The sequence below is a fragment of the Rutilus rutilus genome (assembly GCF_951802725.1).
Source record: "Rutilus rutilus genome assembly, chromosome: 10".
NCBI classification, from domain to species: domain Eukaryota; kingdom Metazoa; phylum Chordata; class Actinopteri; order Cypriniformes; family Leuciscidae; genus Rutilus; species Rutilus rutilus.
The window spans coordinates 37,665,627-37,688,285 of NC_140215.1; the positions used below are offsets into that span (position 1 = coordinate 37,665,627).

At 45.5% G+C, this 22,659-nt stretch overlaps 1 protein-coding gene across 6 annotated transcripts in view; it reads left to right on the forward strand.

Annotated features, from left to right (window-relative positions):
* The window catches only part of marco (macrophage receptor with collagenous structure), a 444,814-nt gene extending 422,498 nt beyond the window's left edge, over positions 1-22,316 (forward strand). For 3 of the 6 annotated variants that reach the window (XM_084420559.1, XM_084420561.1, XM_084420562.1), the window contains 17 exons: positions 15,065-15,118; positions 15,359-15,457; positions 15,544-15,588; positions 15,711-15,791; positions 16,075-16,137; positions 18,256-18,309; positions 18,545-18,643; positions 18,730-18,774; positions 18,920-19,000; positions 19,284-19,346; positions 20,129-20,224; positions 20,308-20,352; positions 20,437-20,490; positions 20,589-20,606; positions 20,727-20,774; positions 21,557-21,721; positions 21,827-22,316. In XM_084420559.1, the coding sequence (XP_084276685.1) occupies positions 15,065-15,118; positions 15,359-15,457; positions 15,544-15,588; positions 15,711-15,791; positions 16,075-16,137; positions 18,256-18,309; positions 18,545-18,643; positions 18,730-18,774; positions 18,920-19,000; positions 19,284-19,346; positions 20,129-20,224; positions 20,308-20,352; positions 20,437-20,490; positions 20,589-20,606; positions 20,727-20,774; positions 21,557-21,721; positions 21,827-21,957 (1,241 nt within the window). In that variant the 3' untranslated portion in view covers positions 21,958-22,316. The remainder of the gene's footprint in view (positions 1-15,064; positions 15,119-15,358; positions 15,458-15,543; positions 15,589-15,710; positions 15,792-16,074; positions 16,138-18,255; positions 18,310-18,544; positions 18,644-18,729; positions 18,775-18,919; positions 19,001-19,283; positions 19,347-20,128; positions 20,225-20,307; positions 20,353-20,436; positions 20,491-20,588; positions 20,607-20,726; positions 20,775-21,556; positions 21,722-21,826) is intronic. The other 3 variants (XM_084420560.1, XM_084420565.1, XM_084420564.1) reach the window with 3 other exon arrangements.
* The last annotated feature ends 343 nt before the right edge of the window (positions 22,317-22,659 follow it).

Here is a 22,659-nt window from a genome sequence, read left to right on the forward strand (position 1 = left end):
TCTGAAATCTCTTTCCAAAAATTCAGCCTCGGTGCAGAATTATAGCCACTACAAGCCAGTCCCAGAATGAGCTTCCTTCAGACAGGCCGTTTCGGTGTCTGTAGCCTTAAATGATAATGAGGAGGAGAAAGGCAGCGCAAGGTGGAGGCTGGGTGTGGCCTTGACCATCTTGCGCAACGGTACCGTGCATGTTTACGTTGGATAACTGTTATAGCAATGGCACGAAGACACGCAGTCTTTCAAGCATTTCAGTTTGACCCAGAATCTGATCCGGATGGAGAAGCAACGGATGAAGAAGTTGCAACTCAGCGGCTCCAGCAGGACGTTTCCGAATGGTTAGTTTAAAATATTATGTCTGGATACGGTACTTTATTCGGATGGTTTACAGTTATTATCATGTAGATAACGCTAACCTACTGTTGCCTTTTCATGAGAGATCTGTAACGTCTGTATTTATCTTATTACAATTACATCAAGCTCTGCGATCTTGAAATGCGGACATCGCGTGCGCCATATAACCAACAGGAAAACGGTTATCCAAATAACAAAGAAGTGTACAACACTCGCGTTACAGTGTGTGTATTCACACACATAAACTGCATAGCTGCATAGCTAATGTTACAGCCTTATTCTACGTGTAACAATCTAGGTAACCATAAACAGTAAAGCAACACACTTATATCATCAGTTGGCTTACTTGTCCGAGGTGTGTAGCTGAGCCAAAGAGAGTGATCCAGACTTTAGTTTCAGACGTTCAGCAAGCCCAGCTCTGTATTGACCCTTCGGTGTTCATCCAATTACTGAGCAATTGTTATGCTTCGCTCGCTCAAAAGCCATGATATCTCTCGTGGACAAACTAAAATCGCGCGCGCGTTCCTACTTCCTAGCGCATTTTCTCATGGGCGAGAAATATTCTCTGGGCGGGCAAAGCAGAGACAGGGGAGGTAACATTTCCTCCTTATGACGTCATAAAGAGGAGATTCAAGATCAGCGCGTATGAGCCTCCATTTTCTCAAAGGCAGAGAAAGATAGCAAAAGCTCGATTTACACCGATTGAAATTTCTAGAAACTTGGGGACCATATACAGACTAGGGGAACTCATATTAATGTTAAAAAACCTCAGAAAGCGAAAATTTCATGTCATGGGACCTTTAATCTCTTAGGAGTTGTGACAATTCGTCCAGACCTTGTTTGCACTCTTTTTGGTGAACTAACTGTAGTGTGACTGGAATCAGACTCAGGTAGATCAGCACTGTACTGTCTGGGACGTTGTCAGGCTCAGTTGCAAGTTGATTTTGACTATGAACTTCATTTTTCCTCTTAGTTTGTTGAACTGAAGTAGATACTGGTTCAGTGTCACTGACTGTAGGCATCAGGTGTCGTCGATTTTGTCGAAGTACTTCAGTTTCAGATTGGATGAGGTAAGACCGTGGTGATTCGCACTTTCTGAGAATAGTCCCGGATCTTATCCAACCTCTTTCAGCATCCAGCTTGACTGCAACAGAAGGCATCAGGTGTCGTCGATTTTGTCTAAGTACTCCAGTTTCAGATTGGATGAGGTAAGACCGTGGTGATTCGCACTTTCTGAGAATAGTCCCGGATCTTATCCAACCTCTTTCAGCATCCAGCTTGACTGCAACAGAAGTTCCAGGTAGAATCTCTGGTAATGTTCTGACACCGTTTCTTTTGTAATACTTCCTGTAGGTCCTTTTTGCCTTTTGATCAGCCTTTCTCACTTGCCGCAGATCAGGCCATTCAGGTCGCAGGTGAGACTCCAATGTGGGAACTGTAGTTCCCTTTCGTAGTCACTCCGAGTTACGTCGGATGACGACGAATGGGGTTTCGCTTAGAAAGCCTATCATCTTCGAGTATATAAAACGAGCCAATGGCAATAAAATGCCATGGGTCTGGAATTTGCATAGCGTAACTCCGCCCCACCCTGGGGGTATATAAGGAAGTGCGCTGGCAACATGCAGATATGTTTTCGCTTCGGAGCCAAGTTGATTCTTCACTCCACAGCCAATTCTGAGTTTATCTCTTCATCCTCTTCGAGACGAGCCTCTCCAGGTGTTGGTGTGACAGCGAGTTCCAGCGAGTGCACATTCCCTGCTTATCTGTGCAGTGATTTGCCAGAGTGTGTGTGTTCATCTCCCTGGTCGCTTCAACACTTGCAGAGAAATCTCCTTTCACAAAAAGAGCATTGCACGCGGCACGTCTTTTTAAAGATGCCTCGCCCGTGCATTTCTGGTTGCGGTCTCTATGTGTCTGACTCTGATGGGCACAATCGCTGTCTTGTGTGTCTGGGTGTCGAGCATGCTAAGGCAGCGTTTGTGGATGAGTCATGTTCCCATTGCGGGAACATGCCCATCGCACGGTTGCGGTCGAGACTCAATGACCTTCGTGGTAGAGTCCCCTCACCCGCACCCCGATCTACGAGCTCCACGAGAGATGGTACTTCGGCTGGCGGCCAGGGTGACCTGAGGGTTACGGTGTGGAACCAAGCGCCGACTATTCCACGCTCCGCACCCCCCTCTAGCACTGTGCAACCCGCGAGTGTTCCGAGTGAGCCCGCAGTACAGTCCTCTGACTTGCCGCGGGTCTCATTCGGCGCTCCAGAGGAAGACCGTATGTCGATCGCTGCATCACAAGGTGGGCAGGAGTCCTTGGGAAGTGACGATTCGGCTGTGCTGCCACCCTCGGGTGTTCCAGCATTGCCCGAGTCTGATCCCGAGCTGACGGCCATGCTTTCCCGGGCAGCCGCGGCCATTGGTCTTGAGTGGTCCCCGTCACCTGGTCCAGTGCGCTCGCGGCTGGACGATTGGTTTTTGACATTTCTTCCCGGATGTGCATGAGGAGGTCACGAGGTCCTGGAAGGCACCATTGTCTTCCCGTGATCGCTCGGCGACCTCCTCCGCCTTGCCTCCTCTCGATCAGGTGGCTGCCAATGGGTACACTGGGGTTCCCCAGATTGAACGCTCTGTTGCGATGCAACTGTGTCCTCAGAGTGCTTCTTCCCGTGGCGACCCAAAGCACCCCTCCAAGGCCTGTAGGTTCTCCTCCACCCTCGTGGCGAAGGCCTATAGAGCTGCGGGGCAGGCAGCCTCCTCACTGCATGCCATGGCGACACTGCAGGTCTACCAGGCCCAGTTGTTACGTGACATGCACGAGGGGAGGACTGACCCAGCACTCTTTGATGAGTTGCGTGCCACCACCGACCTCGCTCTCCGGGCGACGAAGGTGACCGCACGCTCGCTGGGTCAGGTGATGTCCACTTGTGTGGTCCAGGAACGACACCTGTGGCTCAACCTGGCCGATATGCGGGAGGCCGAGCGGACCCGGTTCCTCGACACCCCCATATCCCAGGCTGGCCTCTTCGGCGGAGCAGTCGAGGACTTTGCCCAGCAGTTCTCGACTGCCCAGAAGCAGACTGAGGCTTTAAAACACGTCCTGCCCCGGCGGCCCACTGCTTCGGTAGCGCAGCCGTCGGCACAGGTGCCTCAGCCTACTCGCCGCCGAGGGCGCCCTCCTGCGGCTCCCGCCCCTCCCGATCGGCCCCAGCAGCCAGCTGCTTCCGGGTCGCATCGTGGAGGAAGCCGCAGGAAGGCGCCACAGCCCTCTCCCGCCCCGCACCCCGCTAAACGCCAGGCAAAACGGCGCTCCTGAGACGGGCTGCTCAGAGATGGCACTGAGTTCTTTTCAGGAGACGGTAGCAGGGCCGCTCCTTCCCCCGGTGGAGGGCCGGGGGAGAATCCTTGGTTATCCCACTCCCGCTGCTCGTCCCACGACGGGCAGCACCCTAATGTGATTAAAGAAAGAACTCACTCTCCCATCTCTGAGCACACAGAGTTCGCGGATGACAGTGCGTGCCGCTCACGAGCCTCGCCACTCTCGTCCCCCTCTGTCGCCAGACCCCTGCCAGAGCACGCCCCTGTGGGACGCTGGTCCTCCCCTGGCCTCCTCTGGCAGGACGCGGCTAATGACCGTGCCTCTGTGGTCCGCATGACTCCGCTGGTACAGTTCCTGGGAGCCTGGTTAGAGCTTCCCAGTCTGTCCCGCTGGGTCGCGAGGACCATCAGGCTCGGCTACGCGATTCAGTTCGCGCGGTCTCCTCCCCGCTTCAGGGGAGTTGGCTTCACTATGGTCGGTGGCAATGCCCCTGTCATGAGAGCGGAGGTCGCCACCCAACTGGCGAAGGGTGCGATCGAGACTGTCCCTCCAGCCGAAATGAAGTCCGGCTTCTACAGCCCCTACTTCATTGTACCCAAGAAATCCGGTGGGTTACGACCTATCCTGGACCTGCGCGTCTTGAACCGCTCCCTTCACAGGCTGCCGTTCAAGATGCTCACGGCCAAACGCCTTTTCGAATGCGTACGGCCACAGGATTGGTTTGCAGCGATCGACCTGAAGGACGCCTACTTCCATGTCTCCATTCTTCCTCGACACAGACCGTTTCTACGGTTTGCTTTCGAGGGGCAGGCATACCAGTACGCGGTTCTCCCCTTCGGGCTAGCCCTGTCTCCTCACGTCTTCACGAAGGTCGTCGAGGCAGCCCTTGTCGCAACTCGCCCGCCACCTCCTCATATGGAGTCAGAAGCATCTGAGGTCGCTTCGAGCCATTTATATCCCGGGAGACCTGAACCAGGCGGCCGACGAGCTGTCTCGGCTTCGGCCTCTCGCTGGAGAATGGCCACTCCATCCCCAGTCGGTTCAGCTGATTTGGGATCAGTTCGGGGACGCACAGGTAGACCTGTTTGCCTCCCACGACTCGTCCCATTGCGTCCTGTATTATTCCCTGACCGAGGGCACGCTCGGCACGGATGCACTGGTGCACAGCTGGCTGCGGGGCCTCCGCAAGTATGCGTTTCCCCCAGTGAGCCTTCTTGTGCAGACTCTGCGCAAGATCAGGGAGGATGAGGAGCAGGTAATTTTGGTTGCCCCGTATTGGCACAACCGCACCTGGTTCCCAGAACTAGTACTCCTCACGACAGCACCTCCCTGGCCAATTCCCCTGAGGAAGGACCTGCTTTCTCAGGGACGGGGCACCTTATGGCACCCTCGTCCTGATCTGTGGAACCTCCACGTGTGGCTCCTGGACGGGACGAGGCAGGTTTGAGTACCCTACCACTAGCGGTGGTGGCTACCATCACTTCCGCTAGAGCATCGTCCACGAGACATGCCTATGCGTTGAAGTGGAACCTCTTCGTCAACTGGTGTTCTTCTAAACATCTAGAACCCACGAAATGCCCCATCAGTGTCGTGCTTTCCTTCCTGCAAGAAGGGTTGGAGCGAAGGCTGTCTCCCTCCACCCTGAAAGTGTATGTTGCCGCCATTGCCGCACATCACGACGCAGTTGATGGTAAGTCCTTGGGAAAGCACGACCTGATCGTCAGGTTCCTGAGGGGAGCGAGGAGACTGAATCCTCCTCGTCCTCCCCTCGTGCCCTCTTGGGACCTCTCAGTGGTTTTAACTGCCCTGTTTTAAGTGCTCTGAGAGCCTCTGCAATCAGTGGAGCTTAAGTGGAGCTTAAGTTCCTGTCAATGAAGACAGCGCTCCTGGTTGCATTGGCCTCCATCAAGAGGGTAGGGGACCTGCAGGCATTTTCGGTTGACGAAGCGTGCCTGGAATTCGGGCCGGCTAACTCTCACGTGATCCTGAGACCCCGGCCTGGATATGTGCCCAAGGTTCCCACCACTCCCTTTCGAGACCAGGTGGTGAAGCTGCAAGCGCTGCCCTTGGAGGAGGCAGACCCAGCCTTGGCACTGCTCTGTCCAGTACGCGCCCTCCGTGCTTACGTTGACAGAACGCAGTGTTTCAGGACCTCAGACCAGCTCTTTGTCTGTCATGGTGGGAAGCTGAAGGGAAAGGCTCTCTCGAAGCAAAGGTTGTCTCACTGGATAGTGGACGCCATTGCTTTGGCTTACCAGCAGCAAGGTCGACCGTGCCCCCTTGGTGTGACGGCCCACTCCACCCGGAGTGTGGCATCCTCTTGGGCTCTAGCGCATGGCGCCTCGCTAACAGACATCTGCAGAGCTGCAGGCTGGGCGACACCTAACACATTCGCGAGATTCTACAATCTCCGAGCTGAGCCAGTTTCTTCCCATGTACTCGCTTCAACTAGCCGGTGCTAGATTCTGCTCAGGTGTCTTCGCTTGCTCGCCATTCCTCTCCACGGACGGGATATGTGCGATATTCTCCTCAGGTGAGCCTCATAAGCCCTGAGTCTCCTCCAGCACTGTTGACGCCAACGCCAGAGTTATGCCACTGGCAGCTTTCGCGCTTGGCTAGGTGCCTCCATGTGCATGGTTCCCCCTCCGGGTGACCCCCACATGTGTATTTCCACTGTAAGCCTCTTTGAGCATGTGTCTTTCCCTCGGAAAGCCACCTTGCCACCCCTGGGGTTGAAATATTCCACCTGCGGCTGGACACCCCAGTGATTCTCCATATGCAGCCCCTCGGGGTCATATGTGTATTCCAAGTCCCCCCCTTCGGGTTGGGCATAATTGCATATTTCCACTGAGATATGCTTCCCAGTGTACCTTGGTATTCCTGTGTTAAGTAGGAGTCCTTCGTCCGTGCCAGTCTCACGACAGGGAGCTCAGACTTACGCAGGGCACTGGAAGACAGTCGGGAGGTGGCGTGATTACACTGGGAACCCCATTCGTCATCATCCGACGTAACTCGGAGTGACTACGAAAGGGAACGTCTCGGTTACGTATGTAACCCTCGTTCCCTGAGTAGGGAACGGAGACGTTACCTATCCCTGCCACTTCCGCTGAAACGCTGGAACGCCTGAGTTCAGTCTCGGCTCCTCAGCGAAGACATATCTGCATGTTGCCAGCGCACTTCCTTATATACCCCCAGGGTGGGGCGGAGTTACGCTATGCAAATTCCGCAGACCCATGGCATTTCATTGGCATTGGCTCGTTTTATATACTCGAAGATGATAGGCTTTCTAAGCGAAACCCCATTCGTTGTCATCCGACGTAACGTCTCCGTTCCCTACTCAGGGAACGAGGGTTACATACGTAACCGAGACGTTCTACCAGAAAGACTCGGGAGAATTATTTCAATAAATCGTACATTTATTGACAGCTCAGCAAGCTGATAACATACAAAGTAATTTGGCGTAGGCCCCGTCCGTAGTGCATAATCCGAGGGTATCGGATCTGCAATTCCTGCCTGAAGATGAAGGCAGGGGCGCAGCCGACCCCCCCGGGAGGTATGGACAGTACCATCCTGGTGGTGGTGGGGAGGATGGGGGTAATCGTCGCTTCAGTATCTGCGAACTCAAACATGTGTAAGTACCGAGCTTTTATACAGTGAGCATAAAAATATGATTGGATAGAAGTGAAGGCAATAGGTGACGTAGTAATTGAGTCTTCCCGACAGAACTTATTCTAAAGCTTTCATTTCTTATTTGTCTTCCCATCATCAGCTGTGCTGGACTTTCGCCTGTAGCTTGAATGGGTGTGGCTCTGTAGCTCATCAAAGCTGTGAATGGGTCAGACTGTTTCAGGATCCTTTTAGCTGTTTGCTCAGCCCTTTCAGCTTCTCCATTTGACTGGGCATAATAAGGGCTCGAAGTAATGTGCTGAAAATCATAATCTCTAGCGAAGTCTTTGAAAGCACTTCCACTAAACTGTGGGTCGTTGTCAGTAAAGAGAACATTGGGACAGCCCCATCGTGCAAACATGTTCTTTAAGCAAGCACGTGTTGTTTCACCTGACAAGTTCTGAAGGTGAGCAATGTCAATATATCTTGAAAAATAGTCCACGACTACCAAGTAATGTTGCTTATTCACCTCGCAGATATCAGCACCGATTCTCTCTCAAGGACGGTCTGGCAGTGAAGTGGTTAAAAGTGGCTCCTTCCTTTGAGTAGGTCTTGATTCTAGACAGTCCTTGCAGCTGTTAACTAGCTGCTGGATTTCCTGACAAGCCTGGCCACCACACACTACATCGGGCTCTCTCTCTACATTTCACAATGCCTTGGTGACTGCTGTGCAATCTTTGCAGTATGTCAGACCTCATATTTTGGGGAATTATGATCCTGTCATCATAAAGCAGTAGATCCTGGAAAATTGACAAATGATGGCGTGCACTTTCATGATTTCAAGGCTTGAGGGACATTAGCTGCATACCTGGGCCAGCCATCAGTCACATACTGCCTCACCTTTTGTAGCTCAGAATCCATCTCTGTCTCTCTTTTCACAGATTCCAGCTTTGTGGGAGAAATTGGCCATGCACCACTGACTGCATTCTCATAGGCTTCCACTTCTTGGACTAATTCAGAGACCACTGATGAAATGGTTGGCTGAGGGTGTCGTGAAAGCGTATCAGCGACCACCAGTTGTTTGCCAGGTACATATTGTGCGACAGGATTGTAACGCATCATCCGCAGCAACAGCCTTTGACATCTCAGCGGAACTGAATCAAGATCCTTTGCATTGATCAGTGAAATCAGTGGCTTATGGTCGGTTTGCAGGATGAAACTTTCCAATCCATACAGAAACCGTGAGAATTTTTCACAGGAACACAGGGCCACCAGACACTCTTTTTCGATCTGGACGTACCCTTTTTCAGCATTGGTCAGCACCCTGGAACAGTAAGCCACTGGTTTCAGCTGTCCATCATGGTCCTGCAGCAAAACACCTCCTAGACCGTAGCTGCTCGCATCTGCACTGATGACTGTGGGCTTTGTAACATCATAGAATGCTAGCACAGGGGCTTTTGTGATTAGGCGTTTCACATTTTCAAAGGCCTCCTCTTGTACAGCACCCCAGTACCATACTACATCACGTTTCAACAGCTCGTTGAGAGGTCGAATAACCTCTGAGAGATGAGGAACATACCTGCCCAGGTAATGAATCATTCCTAGCATTCTCTGTAGGTCTGAGACGTTCTTTGGCTTTTCAAGGTGAGTGATAGCTTCGATTTTGGCTGTGTCTGGGCGAATTCCCTCTTTGTCTATGACATGTCCCAGGTACCTGAGTTGACTCTGACGTAACAGGCACTTTTCTGTGTTCAGCTTGAGACCAGCCCGGTAAATGGCTTCCAGAGCCTTCTGCAGTCGCTGCTCGTGTTCCGTGTAAGATTTCGGGTTCGCTGGTGATACCGAATGGTAACCTGCGGAAAAATATCTTCCAAAAGGAGTAATGAACGTTGTCAGTTTAGCACAGTCCATATCCAGTGGAAACTGCCAGAAGCCACTAGCTGCATCGAGAAGTGAGAAAACTTCGGCGTGTGCTAGCCTAGGAAGGATGTCGTCAATTGTTGGCAGCACAAATCTCTCTCTTTTTACAGCTTTATTTAGTTGTTTTAGATCCACACAAATCCTTATTTGCCCTGTCTTCTTTGGAACGGCCACCATAGGGGCGCACCACTCAGTAGGCTCAGTGATCTCCTCAACAAAACCACATTGTACCATTCTCTCTAGCTCCGCCTTGACTTTTGGAAGCAAGGGCACGGACACCCGTCTTGCAGTGTGCACACTGTATGGTACAGCATCCTCTTTCAGGCAGATTTTAATGGGTTTTGTCTTCACTAATCCCAGTTCAGAAAAATAAATGGGTTGAAGCTCTTCTAGCCTCTTAACCCTCTAGGCGCCACAGTCGAGTTTACTCGACAAGATGCGGCACTGAATAAAACGGCCGATTTTGTCTAATAGGGTGTCAAATTTCGTTCGACCTCCCCTGCACTAGATGGCAGACATGTCATACTTCATCCCCGACTCAAAAAAACGTCATGCTTCTATACAAAATCTTCGAGCTAGAGCGCATTGAATCAGTGCGAACAAAAGCGGAGCTAGTGTAAGAGTGAGCCATTTTATCAGAGCAATATTGTCAACGTTAGCGAGTATTTGCATTAGATTATTATTATTATCATTATTATTATTAATATTATTATTATTATTATCTAATGGCATCAAAGCTTACCCGAAATGAAGTTTTGGGTCTTCTATTCGCGGACCATGATTCTGAAGGGGAATATCTGCCTTCAGAAGATGACGGTGATTCTGAAAGTGAAAGTGTCCTACACCAAGCACAAACGGTGAATCCTTTGCCCAATACAGATAATCCTTTGCCCAATGTCAGTGGTGGGAACAATGTTTCCCGGGGTCGGAGTGTTCATATCGAAGCTAGCAGGCGTGTTAGTGTTGTGGGGAACGAGGCGGGAGATTTTTACCGCGCTGACCGCGTGCCTCTCCGCAATCGCGGCGACAGTATTGTGGTCGAGACTTCGTCTAATCCCACTGGTTATGTTAGACGAGGTCGAAGTATTCGTAGGACTGTTAGGGGGCAACGTGGAGGCAGGGTGGGGAGTCAAAATGACAATGACAGTAGTCCGAGCTGTGCACACTCGGCGCGCGCGCGAGGCAGATCTGGCCGCACCCGCGCTGCTCGTAGCAGGAGCAGAGGCGGTGTGACACGCGGCAGAGGGGCTATTATGCATAGTCTATCGCAAGCTGATGGGAATGCCGGCTTTGAGTATTTTGCCAATGAGGATGAGTACCAAAGTTGGATCACTCCCTTTGATCAGCCAATTGGATATCTGGGGGAAAGAGAACTCTCCAATGCCAATTCGCCCCTAGATTTTCTATCACTCTTTCTCTCTGATGATGTCTGGAATTTACTTGTAAATGAGACAAATCGCTATGCCCATCAGTTTTTAGCCTCCCATCAACTCCAGCCACACTCCAGATTTCATCAATGGTCTGATGTAACTCTCAGTGAAATGAAAGCTTTCTTTTCTCTGCATTTGAGTATGGGTCTGGTAGAGAAGTCAGAGTTGGAGGATTATTGGGCCGCATATTGGCCAACAGCAACACCTGGATTTGGCAAGGTGATGTGCAGGAATAGATTTGAGATGATTTTGTCTTTCCTTCACTTCACCAATAATGAGGAGTGTGTTGACAGGGGTCAGCCAGGGTATGACAGGCTATTCAAAATCCGTCCAATCATCAATTTGGTCATCCCCCGGTTTTCAGCAGTGTATGGTCCATCTAAGCAGCTGTCATTGGATGAAATGACCATTGCATTCAAAGGGAAATCAACTCTAAAAATGTACAACCCAAACAAACCAGACAAATATGGCTACAAAGTATTTGTTCTTAGTGAAGCCAAGTCAGGCTATGTGCTACAGTGGTCCATGTACACTGGACAAAGTAGGCCTAATGCAAGCGATTTCGGTGCTACACACCTTATTGTCCATGAGCTGATGGCCCCGTACACAGGGAAAGGGCATGAGGTGTACATGGACAGCTATTACACCTCGCCAGCCATAGCAGATGAGCTGGCAAGCAATGATTCGGGTTTGTGTGGGACTGTCAGCAGTAAGAGGAAGGGGATGCCAAAGGGCCTCACCCGTGAACAGTTACCGTTGAGCAAGGGAGATGACCCAGTCTTCATGAGGAAGGGGAAAATGCTAGCTTGTGCGTGGCATGATACAAAGTGCCTCACAATGCTCTCTACACTGCATTCCAACGCATGTGTCAGAAAGTGCATCAGGACCAAACACACTGATAGTGGCTATAGGGAGATAAATAGGCCTGTTTGTGTTGATGACTACAATTCGTTCATGGGGGGTGTCGACACAGCAGACCAGAGAATGAAGACCTACCTCTTTCCCCATAGGTCAAGGAAATGGTACAACAGGATTTTCAATGCCATTCTCAGTGTAAGCATAGTGAATGCCCACATCATTTACTGCCGCTGCACTGCTGCTCCTCACAAGCCCCTGAAAGTCTTCGTGCAGGATGTCATCACTGCTTTACTGGAAGGCTTCTCCAGGAAAGAGAGCAACAAAGGCCGAAAGTCGTCCTCACTGGGAGACTTGCCACAGAGACTCACTGAGCGCCACTTTATCTGCCAGGCTGATGGTTACCCAGATTGTGTAGTTTGTTCTGATCGGACCCGCCCTAAAGGCCGCCGTCAGACAAAATACATGTGCATTTTATCATTTAAACATGTGACTTTTCATGAAAATTCTATAATCCAAGATGGCCGCCACCATATGACGTCATAATATGCAAATTAGATGGGAAAATGTAATCTCTACATAAACTTTGGGTCATCCTTAATAATTCTCTAATTTACATAAAGTCTCTATCTTTTATCACTTTTAAGATATAGCCTTTTGAAATTAAGATGTCAAAATCGAACGTTTTAGGAAAAAACCTCTGGCGCCTAAAGGGTTAACTAAACCCATTTCACTTGTTGCATCACGACCAAGGAGATTGTTTACATGGGGACCAGTCACCACAAATGCTTCAAAAATATACTGCTCATCTTTAAAGGTAGTCTTAGCTCTGAACTGACCTTTGCATTGCAATGTTCCCCCTGGGCTCTCAAGTTTCACATTGACTTTCTTAAGTTTTGGTTTGCACTTCAAAACTGAGAAGGTTTTCTCAGAAATGACACTTATGTCAGCGCCTGTGTCAATTTTAAAGTCTATGCCCTGAATTGGGAGTGTGACAATCCAAGCTCCACTTTTGTCATCAATGTGAGTTAACTCACCCAGGAAATGCGTTACATTGCTGCCCTCTTGTGGTCTGCTGACATCATGGACTTCTCTGGTTCTACAAACTGCAGCGAAATGACCCTTTTTTCTGCATTTGCGACACTCAGCACTTTTTGCTGGACAAATTTCACCTTTTCCATGATTTCTGCCACATCTTTTACATCTCCAGTCAGAAACATGCTCATTTCGGTTTCGTTTTGAGCCACGGTGCTGTCTGCCTCTTTCACTTTGGTGGAATTTTCGTCTCGCGCCGGCCACCTCGCTGATTTGTGCACTGACGCTGGCAGCCTGTTCATTAACGTGTCCACGGACTTGTTCAGACTGCCTCACGAGCTCTACGGCATTTCTGAGTGTCAATTCGGGTATTAATTAGAGCTTTTCTGACAGTTTTCGGCCCTGAATCCCGATCACGAGCCTGTCACGAATATTTTCATCTTTAGCAGCACCAAAGTCACACGTGTTTGCTAGCTCGTGGAGGCTACGAATATACTCTTCGGCCATTTCACCTGGCTGTTGAGCCCTCGTGTAATAACATTAACTTTGGGTACAAAGTAGTCATCGAGCTTCCTTATCACAGTTTCATAGTCCTCTTGTTCTTCCTCCCCAAACGTAAATGTCTGATACACTTGTTCAGCTTCTTTTCCCAGTGAATAAAGCAGTGTACAGACCTGTACTTCAGCCTCTTCCTTATCAAGTTTAGTGGCGATCCTGTAGCGGCGAAATCTCTGACGCCATTCTGGCCATCGTTCGGGGTAACCAAAATCAAAACTGTCCGTGGGCTGAAACTTTGCCATGGTGTTAACAGCGCTTCACTTCTGACAACATGTAATGTTCCAATAAAGCAACTTAGTTTCTCAAAGTCTGAGCTTTATTAACATTAAGCTTTGACTGTAAGTTACATGCAAACACACAATGTGACTACTCTTAGGAAAACTGCAGACTCGCGTCTCCTTTGGATGTCTGCAACTTAACTCCTAGCAAACACTCGGTCGCCACCTAATGGACTAAAGACACATTACCTATAACAACGATATAAACTGTTTTATATCACACCCTTAACCCTACCCATACTACCAAACCTGTCCTAACCTAACCTGTATCACCTCAATAGCAGCATTTATTATAATAGCAGCAGTATTTTAGAAAATCGTTACATCAAGAATGGGGAGATTTCAAATCTTGCCGTTTCATAAGGGTGGAAAACAAAAACACATATTTGAGTAATATATAAGGTGTGAAAGTTTCAGTATGATTTTATTGTTTATGTGGAAATATCAAGAAAATTTAGATTTTCCATTTCATGACCACTTTAAAGCATTTTGTCTGGAGACACCATAGGTGTGTCTCACAGAATTAAGGTTATCATTTTCCTTTATATTTCATAGTCATGGTTTGTCCACCTGGTCCACCTGGTCAACCTGGTCCACCTGGAACACCTGGAACACCTGGATTACAAGGTAACTGTGTACTGTGACAATGCCTTGAAAATATTGTCACTCAGTCACCCTCTCACTCTAATTTAACATTAGTAGATTGAAATATTTAGGCAATAGTTAATAAGGGAGATAATCGTGCACTGTAAAAAATTTCCAACCTCCCTAACTCAAAATTTTCTAGAGACTGATAACATCTAAATTTTTCAATTGGCCCAAGTGAAATTCTGTAAATTATCAAATTAAATTTACAGATTTTCACTTGGGCCAATTGAAAAATTTAGATGTTATCAGTCACTAGAAAATTTTGAGTAAGGGAGGTTAGAATTTTTTTACAGTGTGACTTATTTGCCCAAAGCTTGGCTACAACTATCAGCGTGAGGCATCAGCTTGAACAATTCAAAGCGTTTAAAATTCAGTAAAACAACTTATTAAAAGTTATTTGAACAATTAATTTAAAATCTAGCTGTTTTTTGAGGGATGTTAGCAGACTATGCTAATATAACTGTTCCTACTCGCACCACTCCGAACGGGATTCGTCAACTAGGGCACTTAAAGCCAAAGCCCCTTGAAGTTTCACCTGCACAGCTCTTTCTAGCTGGCCTCCAGTACACACACCGCCCTGAACGTCACTCCACTACGGGTCACGGCACCAATGCAACCGGTCCTACTCGCACCTCTCCGAACAGGATTCGAACCATTATCAACCGGCATGGGAAGGCAGAGGAGTGAGGTTTTACCTGCACAGCTCTTCCTAGCTAGAATCCAGAAGAATACCAAACATCTGTGAGGCACCCAAAATCTCTGAGATCCTCTCCCCAGTTAAAAGGGGTGAAAATTGGCTAATTTGCATCTTTGATTTTGAACCCAGCAGCAGATCTCAGTGACCAGAATAGAGCCAATCGCTTTCCACATGTTCCTTCACAATCTGTGTGTTTTTAGTGCTCCCTGCTGGTCAAAAAAGACATAAACACTGAACTGAACTAAAGCTGTCATTTGACCTTTGGTGTCTTCCATCCTTTTTTCCAACAGATGCGTGTGAATAGTATTTTGTCATTGTTATGTCATGCTTTGAGCAGTCAGTTTTTATACTCCAGCTGTGCTCTGTATTAGGTTCTCCTGGAATACCAGGGAACCCAGGACAGAAAGGAGGCCTTGGCTCACCAGGTTAGTGTATTTTTGTATATCTGTATGAATTTGTATGCATATGTGTATGGGTGTGAGTGCTCTTGTCTTGAGAAGCATGTGTGAGTATTGTGCTCTTAATTTTTCGTCAGTTTTAACGAGCTGCATAGGCTTAGGAAATAATTGTACGTTAGTAATGCTAAAGCATTCACTTCTTTGGTGTACACAAAGAAAATGCTGCAAAACAATGAAATTAATTGAAAATGATTGTATTTATTTCAGGGAGGGTAGGTGAGCCTGGAGCTCCAGGTGAAAAAGGACAGAGAGGAGACCCAGGTCTCGCAGGCGTAAAGGGAATGGTCGGCGCTCCGGGTGCACCTGGTAATCGCCTCCTTACTTTCACACACGTCTCATCCCAGTATAGCAGATCCACATCTCTCCCTGACTGTTTTTATTTCTGTCTCCAGGTGTTTCAGGCTTAAAGGGGGATCCAGGAGAGAGAGGAATACAAGGTGCCTGATTATTATGATGAAAGGCCACCTTAATAATTCATACTGTAATAAATGCCTTGCACATTTTTCCATGCTGTAAGAGTTTTATACTGCTCTAATGACAACTGCTCTGTGCACACAAGGTTTACCTGGGAATGACGGTCGTCCAGGTGCCGATGGAAAGAATGGTTTGGCAGGAACACCAGGGGCCCGTGGAAATCCAGGTACTTCTTAAAAGATAAATCTGACCCGAATGATTTGACAGTTTGTCTATAGCTGCTAATTACTACTACTGATAGAAAATAAGATTTTTTCACAGTGTAGTGCAGTTGTGCAAAAGTACAACCACATCACAAAACCACTTTAATCTGTTTAGTCTGAACAGTAGTAATAGTGATGCTTTCCGTATCAAACACAACTACAACTAAATCTCAGTCAAAGCCACACTTGACTGTTCTGCATTTTGACTCTTTTTGACACCTTGTACTTGAAATCTCTCTTCCTCAGGGCCTAAAGGAGACCAAGGTCCCAGTGGTGAGCGAGGAGGGCAGGGATCTCCAGGTGTAAGAGGTAAGAAAGCTTTTGGAAAGAAACAATATAACACTACTTAAAGGTATTTAGCAGTGACATTGTCAGGCTTTTTTATTTACAACAAAATAATCTAATTGCATGGTCCAAATGTAATATAACACTGCAATATAACAATATAACAATGAAGTTTACAGTGGATTTATAAATTAATTTAAAACATAAAAAAGCACACACCTGATTCAATTATTTGTTCTTCGTTCTCTAGAAGTAGAGTTTAAAAACCTTGCTGTATTTTTGTGTAGTTAATTAAGAGAAGGTACACTGCCATCTTGCTCCAACAAAAGTGACTTACCAAAAACGTACCAACTTGTAAATTTCCCTGGAGGACTTGAACTTACCAGTAGCCAGACTTATGACAAATGACATAAAATCTGGTGTACTTTGATTTATCTGAAATATCTGATACCACAATATTGGAGAAAACTTATTGCACAGCAGTTTCATCCCAGAATCTATTATACGGCAAACACAAAAGTACTCAGAAGTAAAAAGGAAAACATATGTATGGAAGCTTGTTTCCGCCACAAAAAAAAAAGATAATTGCGACTTTTTATCTCACAATTGCGAGTTTACATCTCGCAATTCTGACTTTATTTCTCAGAATTGCGAGATATAAAGTCAGAATTGCGTGAAATAAAGTCGCAATTGCGTGTTTTAAAGTCAGAATTGCGAGATATAAAGTCAGAATTGCGTGAAATAAAGTCACAATTGCGTGTTATAAAGTCAGAATTGTGAGATATAAACTATTCTAAGGTAAAAAAAAACAAAAAAAGTCCGTCTTTTTTTTCCCCTTAGAATTGGACTTTATATCTCACAATTCTGAGAAAAGATGTCAGAATTGCGAGATATAAACTCGCAATTATGTGTTATAAAGTCAGAATTGCGTGATATAAAGTCAGAATTCTGAGATATAAAGTCAGAATTGCGTGATATAAAGTCGCAATTGCGAGAAAAAAAGTCTGAATTCTGACTTTATAAGACGCAATTGCGACTTTTATATCTCGCAATTCTGACTTTATATCTCAGAATTCTGACTTTATATCTCAGAATTCTGACTTTATTTCACGCAATTGGGAGATATAAAGTCAGAATTGCATGATATAAAGTCGCAATTGCGTGTTATAAAGTCAGAATTGTGAGATATAAACTATTCTAAGGTAAAAAAAAACAAAAAAAGTCCGTCTTTTTTTTCCCCTTAGAATTGGACTTTATATCTCACAATTCTGAGAAAAGATGTCAGAATTGCGAGATATAAACTCGCAATTATGTGTTATAAAGTCAGAATTGCGTGATATAAAGTCAGAATTCTGAGATATAAAGTCAGAATTGCGTGATATAAAGTCGCAATTGCGAGAAAAAAAGTCTGAATTCTGACTTTATAAGACGCAATTGCGACTTTTATATCTCGCAATTCTGACTTTATATCTCAGAATTCTGACTTTATATCTCAGAATTCTGACTTTATTTCACGCAATTCTGACTTTATATCTCGCAATTCTGAGAAATAAAGTCAGAATTGCGAGATGTAAACTCGCAATTGTGAGATAAAAAGTAGCAATTATCTTTTAAAATGTTTTATTCAGTGGCGGAAACAAGCTTCCATACATATGTGTTGACTTTCAAAGATAATAAGTTTTTCCAAAAACTACAGATTCTTTCACACACAGTATTTACCTTCAAGTCACTGAACTCTACCACAAACTGGCAACTTCATTAAATACAGAGATTATAGTTTTTCCTCACAAGTGCTCATTATATCATCCTGGTACCCTGTAAATGTGACTTTGTTTTCAGGCAGAATGGTGCACCCATAAAGTTTCATAATTCCTCATTCATTTGGGCCCTAACCTGTGGTTGATTGGTCTTTTAGGGCCTCCTGGTCCACAGGGACCTCCTGGAGAAAAAGGCTCGCCTGTGTGTTTTTAGTGCTCCCTGCTGGTCAAAACAGACATAAACACTGAACTGAACTAAAGCTGTCATTTGACCTTTGGTGTCTTCCATCCTTTTTTCCAACAGATGCGTGTGAATAGTATTTTGTCATTGTTATGTCATGCTTTGAGCAGTCAGTTTTTATACTCCAGCTGTGCTCTGTATTAGGTTCTCCTGGAATACCAGGGAACCCAGGACAGAAAGGAGGCCTTGGCTCACCAGGTTAGTGTATTTTTGTATATATGTATGAATTTGTATGCATATGTGTATGGGTGTGAGTGCTCTTGAGAAGCATGTGTGAGTATTGTGCTCTTAATTTTTCGTCAGTGTTAACGAGCTGCATAGGCTTAGGAAATAATTGTACGTTAGTAATGCTAAAGCATTCACTTCTTTGGTGTACTCAAAGAAAATGCTGCAAAACAATTAAATTAATTGAAAATGATTGTATTTATTTCAGGGAGGGTAGGTGAGCCTGGAGCTCCAGGTGAAAAAGGACAGAGAGGAGACCCAGGTCTCGCAGGCGTAAAGGGAATGGTTGGCGCTCCGGGTGCACCTGGTAATCGCCTCCTTACTTTCACACACGTCTCATCCCAGTATAGCAGATCCACATCTCTCCCTGACTGTATTTATTTCTGTCTCCAGGTGTTCCAGGCTTAAAGGGGGATCCAGGAAAGAGAGGAATACAAGGTGCCTGATTATTATGATGAAAGGCCACCTTAATAATTCATTCTGTAATAAAACAGAAAATATATGTTGTGGAAATGCCTTGCACATTTTTCCATGCTGTAAGAGTTTTATACTGCTCTAATGACAACTGCTCTGTGCACACAAGGTTTACCTGGGAATGACGGTCGTCCAGGTGCCGATGGAAAGAATGGTTTGGCAGGAACACCAGGGGCCCGTGGAAATCCAGGTACTTCTTAAAAGATAAATCTGACCCGAATGATTTGACAGTTTGTCTATAGCTGCTAATTACTACTACTGATAGAAAATAAGATTTTTTCACAGTGTAGTGCAGTTGTGCAAAAGTACAACCACATCACAAAACCACTTTAATCTGTTTAGTCTGAACAGTAGTAATAGTGACGGTTTCCTTATTAAACACCACTAAAACTAAATCTCAGTCAAAGCCACACTTGACTGTTCTGCATTTTGACTCTTTTTGACACCTTGTACTTGAAATCTCTCTTCCTCAGGGCCTAAAGGAGACCAAGGTCCCAGTGGTGAGAGAGGAGGGCAGGGGCCTCCAGGTGTAAGCGGTAAGAAAGCTTTTGGAAAGAAACAATACAACACTACTTAAAGGTATTTAGCAGTGACATTGTCAGGCTTTTTTATTTACAACAAAATAATCTAATTGCATGGTCCAAATGTAATATAACACTGCAATATAACAATATAACAATGAAGTTTACAGTGGATTTATAAATTAATTAAAAACATAAAAAAGCAAAACCTGATTCAATTATTTGTTCTTCGTTCTCTAGAAGTAGAGTTTAAAAACCTTGCTGTATTTTTGTGTAGTTAATTAAGAGAAGGTTCACTGCCATCTTGCTCCGACAAAAGTGACTTATCAAAAACGTACCAACTCGTAAATTTCCCCGGAGGACTTGAACTTACCAGTAGCCAGACTTATGACAAATGACATAAAATCTGGTGTACTTTGATTTATCTGAAATAGCTGATACCACAATGTTGGAGAAAGCTTATTGCACAGCAGTTTCATCCCAGAATCTATTATACGGCAAACACAAAAGTACTCAGAAGTAAAAAGGAAAACATCTGTGTTGACTTTCAAAGATACTACGTTTTCCAAAAACTTCAGATTCTTTCACACACAGTATTTACCTTCAAGTCACTGAACTCTACCACAAACTGGCAACTTTATTAAATACAGAGATTATAGTTTTTCCTCACAAGTGCTCATTATATCATCCTGGTACCCTGTAAATGTGACTTTGTTTTCAGGCAGAATGGTGCACCCATGAAGTTTCATAATTCCTCATTCATTTGGGCCCTAAGCTGTGGTTGATTGGTCTTTTAGGGCCTACTGGTCCACAGGGACCTCCTGGCCTGAGAGGACCACCTGGAGAAAAAGGCTCGCCTGGACCAAAGGGAGACAGTGGCCTTGGCCTTCAAGGTATTGTAGGAGTGCTAAGAGCATATGCACATAAAAGTGATATATGCTGTTGCCAATCATTTTGGGTAAATAATTGTTTTTAGGGCGCCCAGGACAACAGGGGGTAAAGGGAGATCAAGGCTTGCCAGGTAAATAAAGACAAACATGAAAACAGATGATAAACACCGGGTTTATATCATGCAGTCGTCATCTGAGTTCGATGTTGTATGTAGGTGTCCCAGGATCTCAGGGTCTGAATGGAGTAAAGGGCAGTAAAGGGGATTCAGGTGGGTTTATTAAAAAGTTTATTAATGACAAGAAGGCAACATCCATCTGTGTCTGTTTCTTGACTTTCTTCCTTTCCTCTTACCCTATTCTCTCCCAGGGCAAAAGGGAGATCAAGGTATGTTGTGGCATATTTTGTGTGTATCCACGATATCTGTGAGTGCACAGCATCTATGTGATTAATAAACTGTTTTGCAAGTGAATTGATTGTATGTACATGTATGATGGTCTTAAACAGGTCTGAAGGGTGAGAAGGGTGATGTAGTACCCAATGCTGGTGTGCCTGGTAATTTCCATAATTACAGATTTATCTTTCTGAACTACTGTGTGTCACTAGCTATGTTTCCATCCAAAGTTGCAGATTTAACTTGTGTGCAAAATTGCATAAAACATTTGTGAATAAAGCAACGTTTCCATCCCATGTGTTCAAGACAGCAAAATCATCACTTCCTGGGAAATTGGCACATTATATCTGTAATAAAACCGTAAGTTGCTGCAATCAGGCTCTGTTTCCCTCCATCATAAATGAGTTTGTCTCAGAGCGTCAGACGAAACACAATAAACACTGTCATGTTCTCTTACGTTCGGATGCTGGTGTTTGGAAACGCAATCGTGTGAGACGCTTCTGGAGGAATTAAACCAAATCATTCTGATGAGTCTTTGACTCAGGCGTTTCAGAAACACCAAACCAACAGTTGAGATGCTGTGATGCCATTGGTCCACTGGTTACTCCAGTTATCCAATCACAGCCTCTGCTGAGGCAAAGTCACATGAGGTTATTGTTGCGCATCAAAGGATTTATTCTGCAAAGGTGTTTCAATCATAGTTTATGCGCATGTCTAAATAAAAAATTACAAAATTATCCGTCGCGTAAGTTTTTATGCACATTTTTTGAATTTATGCACATCTTGGCATTTCCATCCAGCGTTTATTATGCAATAACCCAAAATTCGCATTAAAATAGGTGGATGAAAACATAGCTAGTGTTAACGTCTATTAAATTCTCAGAGATTCTTGCAAGACATATGAATGCCTAAACATGTCTCATATATGTGTATTTGTCTTTAGCTGTGGTTCGTTTAGTGGGAAGCTCCACCCGTGGAAGAGTCGAGTTGCTGTATAATGGTGTCTGGGGAACGGTGTGTAATGACGACTTTGGCACTATGGATGGGTTGGTGGTGTGTAGGATGTTGGGCTTCCAGAGGGCCACCGAGGTGTTCACGGCCGGTGCAGGTGATGTATCTGTCTATGCTTAACTAAAACCCCTTAACGGTTCATGGTATACAGGCTATAGTTTCCAAAACCCTCTCAGAACGGTCTTTTGTGTATCTCCTCCAGGAACTGGAAAAATCTTGCTAGATGATTTGGGTTGTACTGGATCTGAGAGGAGCATTTTTGACTGTCCACATGGAGGAATTGAAGTTCATGACTGTTACCACGGTGAAGATGTAGGAGTTAGTTGTGCCTGAATAAAAAGAGGAAAGATTCTCACACCAAGAACTCATTTTGTCTGTTTTGGTGATTTTTAGAAAGTCAGTTCTCCTCACACAGATGCAGTTAATCAGATTCCACTATTTTCTACTAATGTTTTAAACTGTTTCATCATATGAAACCAAATTCTTTTTGTCAAATGTTAAAAAAAAATTTGCATGGTGTCATCAAGGCAGCAACATTCATGCATTGTTTTTTAAATGGGACTTGTGTGTGCGCAAATATTTGTTGTCTTTGTACAATATGAATGTATAAACAAACTCCTATCCTGAATCCTAAAACTGTCCTAACTCATAACACTTATACACAGCAAAATAAAGGGCTTACAGTAAAATAGCTTTTGACTCTAAAATGTGTCGTTTCTGTTCCTGTTCACTCAGGCCTTGTCCAAACTAATAGGTTTTCATTTGAAAGCGCATCTTTTTCTCTCCATTTTGACCTTACATCCACACTGAGATGGCGTTTTAATTAATGAAAATGAAGCTTTTTGAAAACGCTCTCCAAAGTTGATAAATCTGAAAACGCTGTTGTAGTGTGGACTGTCAAAACAGAGGTTTTAAAAATAGATATTCATGTTTATGCCAGTATTGTGGCTGTTATGTGCTATTCACTTTCACACTGTTGTTAATGTTACTTTGCACACACTTCATATCACAGTCCTGTAAAGATGACAGAAAATG